A 13,239-nucleotide genomic window follows, 5' to 3' on the forward strand; every position below is an offset into this window, starting at 1 on the left:
GAAGAGGGATGTTAGCTTTAGTGAGGTGATTACTTCGTGAGTTATACAGCTCTCTAATCACTGCAGTGAAACTGAATCAAATATATTGTATGCCAACTGGAAATGAAAAATCATTGAATTGTACAGTGTAAATACAAGCAACTAATTGTCTATTATATTGCCATAAAGCCAGGAAAAAATGTTCTTTTTTTCTCAAATAACACTTTTTTGTTAAAGTCTATATTGTTTGAATTCAACATAGCCAACCAGTTCTTTTTTGGGTGCTATTTTCATTGTAAGTATTTTTCTATCCTTTTACTTTCAATATATTTGTGTCTTTGAATCTCAAGTATGTATCTTTTAGACACCATGGAATTGGATCCTGTTTATTATCTTTCCATCCTTTTTATCTTTGCCTTTTGATTATTTAATCCTTTTACGTTTATTGTAATTACCAATAAGTTAGAATTTACACCTGCCATTTTGCTATCTATTTTATATTTGTATTATGTCTTCCTTGTTTCTTGGTTCTGTTTGTGCCTTTTTAGTTAAATATTTTTAAGGTGACATTTTAATTCTCTTATTGTTTATTTTAGGATATTTTTAAGTTATTTTTTTAGTGGTTGCCCTGAGAATTACAATTAACGTCTTAATTTTAAAAATCTAATTTAGAGTAATACCAATTTGGTTTAATAGTATATGAAAAACTTTACTCCGGTATAGCTCCATTCCATCCCCCTCTTTTGCACTATTAGTCATATAAATTACATCTTTATACATTATAATTTCATCAACACGGTTCTATAATTATTGCTTTATGCATTTGTCTTTAAAATCAAATCGAAGAAAAGAATTACAAACAAATATACACTGTTTTTTATATTTACCTGTAGTCACCTTCCCTAGTGCTCTTTATTTTTTTGTGTGGATTTAAGTTACATCTAATTTCTTTTTATTTAATACTGAGAGACTTCCTTTAGTATTTCTTGTAGGAAAGGTCTATAATAACAAATTGTCTCATTTCTTTAATCTGAGAGTATCCTGATCTAGTCTTCATTTTTGAATGATAGTGTGGCTAGAGCTAGGATTCTTGGTTGACATTCTTTCACTACTTTGAATATGTCATTCCACTGCCTTCTGGCTTCCATCATATCTGCTGGTAAGTTACCTGTTACTCTTATTAAGAATCATTTGTACAAGATGAGTTGTTTTTCTCTTGTTGCTTTTAAGATTCTTTGTTTTGGGATTTGACCGTTTGACTATGATATATCTGTATGTAAATATCTTTGATTTTATCCTATTTGGAGCAGTTCATTGAGCTGTTCAAATTTGTAGATTAAGGGGTTTCTTGTACCAAATTTGGAAAGTTTTTGGCTAATATGTCTTCGAATTTTTCTTTTTTCTTTTCTTTTTTTTCAGGCGAGGCAACCCTTAGTTGACCTCACAGATTGCAAGGACCTTGTCATCTTACAATCCTTTATTTTTTTATTTTTTATGCCTACAGCACCTGGTCTTTCTAAGTGGTCTCCCATCCAAGTACTAACCAGGCCCGGCCCGGCTTAACTTCCGAGATCAGAGGGGATTGGGCTTGTTCAGGGTTGCATGGTACCTTGGTGTCCCACAGACCTGTGATACTCTGTTCATTTTTTTTTCATTTTTTTCTATCTTTTCTTCTGGATTATCTCAATTGACCTGTCTTTATGTTTGCTGACTCTTTCTTCTGCTGATTTAGAATTGCTGTTGAGCCTCTCCACTGAAATTTTCATTTCAATTATGCTGCCTTTCAACTCTAAAATTTCTGTTCGATGCTTTTTAAATAATTTCTATCTCTTTTATTGATACTTTCTGTTGATGAGCTATTGCTATTATACTTTCCTTTCATTCTTTAGGCATGGATTCCTTTAGTTTATTGAATATATTTTTAATAGCTGATTTTAAAGTCTTTCCTGGTAAGTCTAACATCTGAGCTACCTCAGGGAGAGTTTCCATTGACTTCTCTTTTCCTTTGTATGGGCCATAATTTCCTGTCTCGTTTCACATCTTATAATTTTTTTGGTTGAAAACTGGGCAATTTAAATAATGCGGCAACTCTGGATATCAGATTACCTCCCTCCCCCAAAACATCCCCAGGTTTTGTTGTTGTTGTTTGTTATTTTGCTGTTGATGATGGACGATGTTCGTTTGCTCGTTTATTTAGTTACTTTTCTGGACCAGTTTTTAAAGGTCTTTATTCTTATATGCAGCCACTGAAATCTTCATTGAGTTAGCCTAGTGATCAGCTAATATCTGAACAGAGATTTCCTTAAATACCTTAAATCAATAAGCCTTCCACACTTTGAAAAATATCTTCGTGTGTCTTAGGGCTTACCTTCAGTGCTCTGGCAGTTTACATTACTGCCTGAGCCGTCACTTGCCATTACACAGGGCCTCAGAGTCAGCAAGAGCTGAGGCGTCTTAGGCCTTTCCTGGGAATACACACAGCCCCTTTACACATGAGTGTGTCCTTCTAGATTCTCAGAAATATGTCATTCCTCAGATTTTTCTTTTAAGCCTTTTGGCCATTCTCTTGTCTGCCCCAGCTGATAACACTGTTTCATGTGGCTGGGATGTTAAATTATTATGGCTGATTTTATTTTCAACAAATGCTCTAGTGGTAAGGCTTTTCTCACCAAGTGAGCTCGGAGTCAGGTCAAATAAGTCCTCCAAATGGGGCTTTCCCAGATTGCTGCCAAACAGATCAAAAGGCAACAATTCTCTGGGAATGGCGCTTTTTCAGGAGCTCCCCAACCATTTTGTCCCTTCCGGCGACTGCTAGGCTTCTGGGTGTCACTACTGCCATGGCTCCTCAGCCACTCGCTTTCGAGGCTGCTGTGGAGGTAGAGAGAGGGAGGGGCTGGGGCTGGGGTAAGTTAGAACGCAACGAAGCTCACTGTTCCTACCAAGATTCAACTATTTTTCTTGAATAATACTCCTCGGATTATTGCGAGCCTTTGATTAGCCAGTCTTTGCTGGCGTTTTATGGCTTTCTTAGAGGAACACGTTTTGGGGCTCCTTACTCTGCCATTCCTAAAGTGTGTGTCCTGTCAGTGTATTCTACAATCCAAGAAAGCAGATCCTTAAAATCAAATGGTCAGGGGCCGTGACCCGAAAAATGAGACCCACAGACTCAGCTGGATACGAGTCCGTGTGGATTCTAGCCTTCCCCGTGCTTTGGGGTTTAGGCACTGGGCCGAGCGAGCACCGGGCTGCCTCCGTTCTGCCCAGCTCGTGTCTGCTCCCACCTACCCGTGAGCATGCCTGGAACTCACTCTCACGCAGCCCTCTGAGGGCAGAGAAACAGAACCAGCGCGTAACACACGGGTCCCGCCTGGCCTCGTGGGCGAGAGGCTGGGAGGGCCGTGTCGAAGAGGCGTGCGCGGCACTGGTGGTGGTGGTGGCCTCTCACGTCAGGTTTTCCTCCTGCTTCAGGAATTCCTGCTGAAGATTTTCTGTGTGTTCCGGAACCTGATGAAGATGAGTGTCTTTCCTCGGGACTGGATGGTGATGAGACTTCTCACAAGCAAGTAAGTGTGGAAGGGCCCCGCGCCAGCATCCACAGAGCTGTCCTCGGACCGTGTGCAAGAGAGAAAGCAAGACAGGCATCAAGGTTCACGCCATGGCATCAGAAAGGAGAGGATAAATGTGAAAAAAAATGTTTGGGGACACAATTAGCAGGACTTGACCATTTACCATAAGTTCAAGGAGAAAAAAAGCCAAAGATAGTTTGAAAATGGAGCCTAAGTGCCTGGCTCTTAGATGGCGTCATGGCAACGATAGAAAAGGAAATGTTAAAGCTGCGACATGTAATGCCCAGCGAGGGGTTCTTCCTGGAGGAAGGCCCGTGCCGTGTCCCAGCGGCCTCTGTGGCTCTCCGGGTTCAGGCAGTTCCCAAGCCCTCCCCGACTTGCTGTTGTCTGCCAGCCCTGCCTGCCTCCCACAGCTAGGGCTAATGACCCACCTGACACCCGGCTGTGAGGCGCTGACCACTCTGACTGCAGCCACAGAACTCACTCTAAGGCTGTCCCCAAACCTCCTGCCCACTTCGCATTTCTAGACTGTGCTTCTACTTGGCAAACCAGATAAGTGATGCAAGGGTAAGGTGCTGGCTCACCTCCCCTCCCTGCACCCAGGAGAAAGCCACTTGGCCGCTACTATCCAGCCCGCTGCCTCCTCCCCCCGATCTACCGTTTACGATGGCATTGTGCAGGGCAGTGTGAGATCTGCTAGCAAGGTACCAGCGTGGTCTCTCCACTGCGTACCATGTATAGAGCTCTGTTTTTCTTTTTTCGAAACTGCAAACATTTTGTATAGACCAGAAGAATGGTTATAAAAAAAACTGCACAGAAATTTTCTCAAATAGTGGATTTTCCCTTGGAATCCCTCTTGTTTCTAACTCTCGGCTCTACTCAGAGCACTTCAGGCTCCCACGCCCATCCCGAAGGAGCAGCCTCTTCTTCCAAGGCTTTTCATCGTTCAGATGTGTCACCGGCTCTGCTGGCGGACTAGTCTCTCGAATGTGCTGTTTCTGCCTTGCCCCTCTTCTGCAGCGAGACCCCAGGGGTCACTGTGAGATATGAGCCTCTTTGCCCCGCAGCCAGGGCTTCTGGAATCACACCCTCAGCTGCCTGCTGCGCTTCGCTTCCCTTCCCCAGTAACCCGCGTCCTTGGTTCTAGCAAGCCAGCCTCCTAGCGCCCCCGATATGTGCCCAGGCGAAAATGAGCGTGATATTCTAAACCAAAAGCCGGAATCAGATAAGTTACAGATGAAAATAATAGCTTATGACAAAAGTAGGCATTTAATAACTATAAACCCATATTGTCAAGTAAAATAATAAAATTATACTCTTTAAGTTCTATGTTGATCATGGTATATGCTCAGTACCCAAAAGTCTCCAAAATACTAAAATCACTCTTTTTGAACTGGAAGAAACTTTAGAGAGCCATCAAACCCCACCTGCCCCCTTTTATAGGCAGAGAAACTAAGGGCAAGAGAGAATTAGGAGCAAAGCCAGACCGTGGCAGAGCCAGGGCCAGAAGCCGCCGGTGCTCCGTGCTGTCCTGCCAGCCCTGGTCTCTGGGGGACGCGTGCCACCCGTGTCTTTCCTTTACAGTCACATCTTACGTGAGAGCACGTTGCACGCAGGAAGTAGACAGTCGATGCTAAGCTCTCAGATGCCCTTGTGAGTTTTTAACTCTGCCAACGCCTTGTTCCCTTACTGCAGTATCATAGTCACGACCGTCCAGTACTTGTCTTCTGCACTGCACAAGAATTTCACAGAGACAGACTTCGACTTTAAGGTAGGCGCTCCTGAGATGCATCACTGTCTTCATAATAACCATAGAAAGCCAAAAACCAAGCTCACTGTTTTTGTTTTTGTTTTGTTTTGTTTTACTTAAACCAATGATTTTATCCTGCTTAGCATTTTGCAGGTCGGGAATTCGAGGACTCGGCTGGGTGTCAGCATAGGGCCTGACATATTTATTAATTTGTTCATAGTATCAAACAGCTTCCAAGCTTGATCGTGACTAGAACATCACGTGGGAGCCCCACTGTGGGAGGTGTTGGGAGCCAGGCGTCCATGCGTATGCTTTCTAGTCCAGAATCAAGAAAAAAAAATCCTGTTTGCAAAGATATTTAAAAAGGAGGAAAAAAGCAAAATCTTAAAAAGTCGTAAAATGAATTCTGCGCTACATGCGTATATTTAGAATCTCTCCTTGCAAGGTTAAGGATTCAGGCTGTCGTGTGTTTCCTCTCCCCATCTCCCTAGGTGTGGAATTCTTATTTTAGCCTGGCAGTTCTGTTCATAAATCAGCCAAGCCTCCAGCTCGAAATCATCACTTCAGCCAAGAGGAAGAAGATTCTAGATAAGTAAGACATATGTCTCTCCTTCACCTCCTTGCCACATGCGCAGATGGGCTTGTCTCAGTGGGCGTCCACACGGTTCTCCCCGGAGCAGCTGCCCAAGGAGCCACGCGAGGGCGCACAGTCGAGGGCCAAGGGACTTAGTACCTTGGAGAGCGTCCCCAAACTGCTGAAGTACTGGCCTCGCTGCGTTCGTGGCCCCAGCTTCCTGAACCTTCTCCCACTATTAACTGGCTCCTGTGTTCCTGTTTCCAGATATGGGGACATGCGTGTGATGATGGCTTATGAACTGTTCAGCATGTGGCAAAATTTAGGTAGGTCTTTTCTCCTTATGTCTGCCTTCCACATATTGCATAGCCAAATGAAAAGTGACGAGACTGATAACTTCCCCCAGGTTTTAGGAATGTTAATTCAGACCCAAGAAATCTTTACATGTCCTTAACGTAACACCTCCCAGGGGTGGTGCCGCACGTGTACACAGAGCCCTTGGCAGGGAGAGTTAGCTGAGAGAGCCGAGGTGCCAGCAGTACGTGTTCACAGCCCCTTTTCTGAGAAGTCAAAGTCAAAAGGAGAAAAAGGAGACGAGGGTTTCAGCGGTCTTTCCCGGTTCGAGGACTTATGCTTGTAAGATTCTCTCTGCTCTTCGCGTTCCTGTGGATGCTGCGGGCTCAGAGCACAGATCTTGGGGAGCCTCCGCACGTGAGCAAGGGCGGCTGTGTGTTTGAATAGAGACCGGAACGCTCCTGGGGTCTCTGGTATTCAGGCGTGCACATCGCATTTCTGATACCAGTTGCGTGGAGATTGCATGTGGCAAGGGAATCGTGGCCCTTAGGTGGGGGTGAATTTAGCTTCCTTTCTTTCTACAGCTTCTCTTTATAGCTTCCCTAGTACCCACTGCTTTGGATCTGAAATTGTTTTGGGTAGAATACCTGGATCGCCCTGGTGACCAGGTGGGCCATCTTTTGGCACAATAGGCTTCTGAGTAGCCCGTTGGGGCTGGAGAAGCTGCCGTTACTCCTTCCAGTGAAGTCTGCTTTCAGTTACACTTGTGGCTCTGAAGCCTTAGGAATGGCAGTCGCAAAGTCCTGCAGCCCTCCGTGAGCCATCTCGGTCACTAACCGGAGCCGTGAGCAAGGTGCCTTCCACCCACGAGGGAGATGTGTTTCCCCAAGCGGGCTGCCCTGCTACAGCACGCTTCCTGCATCTGGCAGGGTCGGGGTATATAGTCTAACCCTGAAACCAACTCTGAGATTCTCGGGGACACAAGGGACCAGCAACCGCACCAAACGCTGAGGCCGGGATACGTGGGAGCAGCCCCAGGGCTGGCGCTTGCTCTTTCCATGGTCTTTCAAAATGGAAGAAAACAAAAAAGACGCCAGTTTTGCTGGATAAAGCCAATCCTGCCTCATTGCATCTGGTGGAAATGACATTTTCTGGTCCTCGGGAACTGCTTTGCCTTGGCTACAGCAGTCACCACACAGTCCTGCAGTTTGTCCCCTTAGTCTCTGAAGGACTTAAAGCAGAGCCCCAACAGACATTTCACTCTGTTTCACCATTGCAAGGAAGAGAAAAGTTCTGTCCCGTGGCCCTCAGGGCCGGCCTTGGCTTCCGGGTGCCTGCCCCAGCAACCCACATCACCGGTTCCCATGGGCAGGCCTCATTAGGAAAGCCGAGGGGCGAGCTGAGCTGGTCTGAGTAGATGTCGTTCTACCATCAGAAATGCAGCGCGAAGATGAGGGGCCGGGAGGTGGGGGACGCACACTCTCCGCCAGGCTGCAGGTGTAGGGCCGGGCTTCGCAGAGCCTCCCGCCAACTCGGGGGGCCTTGAAGGCACTGCCGAGGACAGCGGAGAGGCCCGTGGCCTTCAGGCCTATCAGGCTGGACCAGGGACTGTGCAATGACACCCTCACCACCTAAATGCCTCTGGGCTGGAGGGGGACCCCAGGGGTGTGCGGCATTGGGTGGGCTTCCCTTGCTCACTGACTGTTCTAAACACACTCTGACCCTGTCACAGGATGCTCAGAAACCCTATTCTGCCTAGAGCAGTGAACTGTGTTCCTTGATCTCAGCATGACATTCAGGTCGTACGTGGCACCTCCCAGGAAATTCTTTGGAAAGGCAATTTGTGCCTGTTGAATACTTGTTTTAACTGGGCTGGGCTAGTTTTATCCATGAACACTACAAAGCCAAGAGGGGGTATCTCGGAAGGCCGCCAGGGAGAGCCTGCTCTGTCCTCAGATGCTTCCAGAGCAGGTCCAAGCATGCGCTGTGGTCACACTTGGGAGGTTTCCATGGAAGGAGCAGAGAAAGCGTAAACTAACATCTGTTGGGCTTTGTCGTTCAGGTGAACATAAGATCCACTTCATCCCAGGAATGATCGGTCCTTTTCTGGGTGTGACACTGGTCCCACAGCCAGAAGTGCGGAATATCATGATTCCCATCTTTCACGACATGATGGACTGGGAGCAGAGGAAAAATGGCAACTTCAAGCAGGTATGATACCCTCTGGTCGAGTTCAGGGTATTCTTCTCTAGAATGACCCCTTGCTGCCCGGAAAGGTGACCCAGATGGCCAGGCTAAGGTTCCAGTGGAAATAAACTGTGGCTTGGCCATCTGGAATCCCATTCCAGGTACTCCCTTACTCACTGGCCAGAATTAATTTGTGGACTTTCTTCATGAAGTTAGAGGCCAGCAAAGGATCAGAGGAAAGGATCGAATACCACGCGAAAGGAGCTCTCTGACCAAGGGGAGATGGCTGAGACTCCAGCCTCCTGGCTCATTCAGGAGAGGGCCCTGGGAGCATAGTGTTCTTCCTTCTGGAGGATCCCCAGGGTGCACGGTGCAGGCATTTCTAGGGCTCATTCAGGAGAGGGCCCTCGGGAGCATGGTGTTCTTCCTTCTGGAGGATCCCCAGGGTGCATGGTGCAGGCATTTCTAGGGCTATAGCCAGACCACACGACTTCGCATGGCTCGGGGGAGCCCAGGATTTCACGGACTCCTACACAGAGGGGCCGGTGCAGGAGATATAAGCCCTCGGCTTCCGAGTGACTTCATGCTCTCCCTCTGGGCAGTTCTTCTGCCACCTCGAAGGAGGGCCAGACGGCCCCTGGCTGTACATCTGTATCCAGGGACTAGAACCAGGACCAAGAAGGGTCAGTGGTAGGGAAGAAGGCTTTAGCTAACAAGAGAAATAACTTGTTAGTGACGAGAATTGTCCACTGTGAGCTGGCCAGCTTTGGGAGATGGGCAGTTTCTCTTTCCTGGTGGCTCTCAAGCAGATGCTCCCAGGAGGCCTCTGGGGGGCATTTCTGTAGTGACCCGGGGACAATGCCAGTGTCTCGCTAAGCTCCCTACCAGCCCTGATTCTGGGATGAACCAGTGGTCTTAGAGTGAGTGTAACAGTGAGGAGCAGAGTAAATTTTTATTTATTTTTAAATATACAAAAAGTAAAAATTCACTCTTTGTGATTTACAGTTCCGTAAGTTTTGGCAAACACATAACTTCATGGAACCACTACCACAATCAATATTGTTTTCATTCCTAAAATTTCCACCTGGCTGCCCCTTTGTAGTCAAAACCTTCCCCTGCCTTTAACCTGCGGCGGCCATTGGTCTGCTGTCCGTCACGATAGTTGTGCTGTTTCCAGAGTGCTGTGTAGTGGAGGCAGATAGACTGTGGCCTTTGAGACTGGCTTTCACGAAACACGATGCCTTTGAGAGATCCGCCCACGCTGTTGCGTTGATCAGCCGTTCTATCGCTGAGTAGTAGTTTATTCATTCACCATTTGAAAGGCATTTGGGTTATTTCCACTTTTGAGTGATTATGAATAAAACTACTAAAAAAAACATTTTTTACAGGTTTTTGTATGGATATAAACTTTCATTTTTCTTGGGTAAACACCTAGGAATAGGAGTGTTGGGTATCGTGGTAGGTGTGTGTTTAACTTTATAAGAAGTTATCAAATTGTTTTCCAAAGCGACTGCACTGTTCTGAAGCCCCAGCAGCAGTGCGTGAGAGTTCTGGTTGATCGTGGACTCACCGATGTTCGATGTGATCTCTCTGTTGATTTCAGCCATCCTGATAGGTGTATGGTTGTATATCCTTATGGTTTTAATTTCCATTTTCTTAATGATTAATGATGTTGAGCATCTTTTAATGTACTTATTTACCGTCTCTATAACTTCTTTGTTTTTTTTCTTATTGTTGAATTTTAAAAGTTCTTTATATATTTTGGATATAGGTCCTTTATTGAATATATGATTTATAGATATTCTCTCACAGTCTTTAGCCCACCTTTCCATTTACTAAACAATATCTTTCATAGAACAAAAATTTTTAATTTTTGTGTAGTCCATTTTGTCAGTGTTTTTCTTATGTGGATCATGCTTTTAGGATTATATCTGAGAACTCTATGCATAACGCAAGACCACAAAATTTTTTCTCCTATGTTACTTCTAGAAGTTTTTTAATTTTACTTTCAGATATATGATCTGTTTTGAGGTAGTCTTTGTGTAAGGTGTAAAGTTAAGGCTCTTTTTTTTTCTTTTTTGCATATGGCTGCTCAGCACCTTTTGTTGAAAAGAGAATTCTTTGACAAAAATCAATTGATATGGATCTCTTTCTGTACTCTGGTCTTTGTGTTAAGCTGCATGTCTAATCTTTCCCCAGTACCACACTGTCTTGAAATTAGATGATGTCAGTTCTCCAACTTTGTTGTTCTTTTTTCAGTATTGTATTATCTATTTCAATTTCTTTTCCTGTAAATTTCAGAATCAATATATCAATATCTGCAAAAGTTCCTGCTGGGAATTTGACTGGGATTGCATTATAATCTATAGATCAAATTGGGAAGAATTGATCTCTTAATAATACTTAATAGTCTGTGAAGACAATGTATCTCTCCATTTATTTCGGTATTCTTTGATTTCTTTTATGAGTGTTTTATAGTTCCAGCATGCAGATCTTATACATGTTAAATTTATATGTGTTTCCTACTTTTTTGTGGTGTTATAAGTTATTCTGATTTTTAAATTTTGTTTTCCAGTTGTTTGTTGCCAGAATACAGAAAAACTATTATTTTTGTATATCAACATTGTGTCCTGCACCTTTGCTAAACTCATTTGTTAGTTCTAGAAGCATTTTTTGTAGATTCCTTGGGATTTTCCTGTCACTCGTAAATAGAGACAAATTTATTTCCTCCTTTCTAATCTGTATGCCCCTTATTTCTTTTTCCTGCCTCATTGCACTGGCTAGGACCTGCAGTCTGAAGTTAAATTTAAGAGTGTTGAGTGCCTCTTTCTTAATCTTAGGAGAAATCATTCAGTGTTTCGCAATTAAGTATGATAGATGCTCTTTATCATGGCAAAGAGTATTTAAAATAGGAATCCATATTTGAAGTGAGCAGCTCTGAGATCTTCAGCACTTCAGGAAATAATAACTTCAAACAAACAAACAAACAAACAAAAACTATTGATTTTCTGTGTCGTTGTACCTGTACCCGCTGAGAGAACTCAGCTACCAGGAAGCGGGTGGCGTGGCAGTACTGCACCTTCAGTCAGCGAGTCTGTGCAACAGGGGGCTGGGCTGCATTCCAGCGTCACGGACACAGGAAAGAAGCTTAGCTTTGTGGAAGACTAAGGTGGAGCTCATTTGTCTCCTATCTCAGGACTCACCTGATGCGCCGTGTTTGATTCCCCAGTAAGACAGTCATGAATAATCGATGTCCGGCAAGTCGCGTAAACTCTGTTGTCCCTGGTTAGAAAACCCTGGCTGCTTCCCTTTGCCGTCAGATATTTTAAAGGAGTCGTCTGCTCTTTCCACTTCCCACCCACCTGAAACATCCTACTTTGTCTAGCGTGTATGGCGCACCCGCTTTTGTTGAAACTGCTCTGTCGAAGGTCACCCATAACCATCTAATCACCGACATCCAATGATTTTTTGGGTCTTGAGCCCAACTGTGCTTTCCATGGCTTTAGCTCTATTGACTACTCCCCCACTTACCACCTACTAAAAATACTTTTTCTAACTATAAAAGCTGTACTCATTTAATATAGAAAAATTAAAAATACAGATAAACTATAATGGAAAAACTTAACCCATAATCCTACTCTTATTAGTAACTTGCAGGAGAGGAAGTCAGGATATGTCTTTTTAGATTTTTACCTAATACAGAGGTTTCTTAAGTTAAAAAGTGGAACCATTGTGTTTGTTGCGTTTTTGGAACGATTAGCACGTTAGTCTGCATCTCGTGTTTTAACGGGCACCGTGACATCGCTGTCTCCGCACGGCAGTCACGGCTCCCCGCATCGCGCTGCCCGTCTGGAGGCTGCGTGGTCCTGCCCTGCGTGGCCGGGCCCCCCGCGTTTAGTTCCCGTTTTAAAAACTTAGGCTCCTTCCAAATTGTTGTTGTGAATATTGCAAAAAACTCACATATTCCTAAAATTTTTAGGTAAATTTCTCATCTATAATCAATCATTGGATCAAAGCAGAAACATTTCTTAAGTTTTTACACTATTTCTTGGAGCCCCTAACTGTTCACGGACTTCCCAGACCCCGGGCCACCCTTTCCGTGTGTGTCCCGTCCAAGCGCGGACCCCGCCGAGCCGTGGCAGCCGTCTCGTCCTGCCTTCCCTGCCACGTGATGAGCTGCCGGGAGCCAGGACTTCTTGTGCTTTTATTCCGTAGAACCCAGCATGGCGCCTGGGTTCGTGGGGGTGAAAGTCAAAACCGACAGTCGTGGAGCACTTCCCAAGAGCCAGGTCGGGCACAGTGACACTGGTGCGGAGTGTTCACCACCACCACCATCTCACAATCGAGACGTAAATATTTCGTCCAGAAGTAGGCAGCTGGATGTGTAAGAAGAAAAGTGTTCGTTGAATGAATGAATAAGGAGGTGCCACTTCAGGGACATTGGTTCTCTAAATAAAAGTAACTCCTCAAACCCAAAATTGTCATTAGTCCCAATTACAACATGCTACAGTTGAAGAACTTAGTACTTCCTTTGGCGTAGAGACACTGATCTGGCATGCATTGATCTTCAGCATCCCTGTTTTGGATTTCTCAATTTCTCCTAACTTTTTCTTTTATCAGCACTGCAGAGGGTGACGAAAAAATGTCCCCATATCCTTCCACCACCAGCTTCTTTGCCTAATACAGAAGTTCTAACACTGAAATAGGCATCGGAACCACCTAGAGGGCTTGTTAAAATACGCTGCTGCCTCCCCACTGAGTTTCCGGCCCAGTGGGAGCCTGAGAATTTGCATTTCTAAAAGATCTCTGCCGACTGATGCTGCTGGCCCAGGGACCCATTTGGAGAACTCCAGGGAACTGCTGCTACTCATGTCTGTACCGTTGTACTC

At 45.0% G+C, this 13,239-nt stretch overlaps 1 protein-coding gene across 8 annotated transcripts in view; it reads left to right on the plus strand.

The window, feature by feature from the left end:
• Positions 1–13,239, plus strand: part of DOCK3 (dedicator of cytokinesis 3) — a 290,877-nt gene that overhangs the window by 240,369 nt on the left and 37,269 nt on the right. For all 8 annotated transcript variants that reach the window (XM_036218582.1, XM_036218583.1, XM_036218586.1 and 5 more), the window contains 5 exons: positions 3,448–3,542; positions 5,241–5,316; positions 5,787–5,887; positions 6,137–6,195; positions 8,226–8,374. In XM_036218582.1, the coding sequence (XP_036074475.1) occupies positions 3,448–3,542; positions 5,241–5,316; positions 5,787–5,887; positions 6,137–6,195; positions 8,226–8,374 (480 nt within the window). The remainder of the gene's footprint in view (positions 1–3,447; positions 3,543–5,240; positions 5,317–5,786; positions 5,888–6,136; positions 6,196–8,225; positions 8,375–13,239) is intronic.

This window comes from Rousettus aegyptiacus, unplaced genomic scaffold (assembly GCF_014176215.1).
Source record: "Rousettus aegyptiacus isolate mRouAeg1 unplaced genomic scaffold, mRouAeg1.p scaffold_m13_p_4, whole genome shotgun sequence".
NCBI classification, from domain to species: domain Eukaryota; kingdom Metazoa; phylum Chordata; class Mammalia; order Chiroptera; family Pteropodidae; genus Rousettus; species Rousettus aegyptiacus.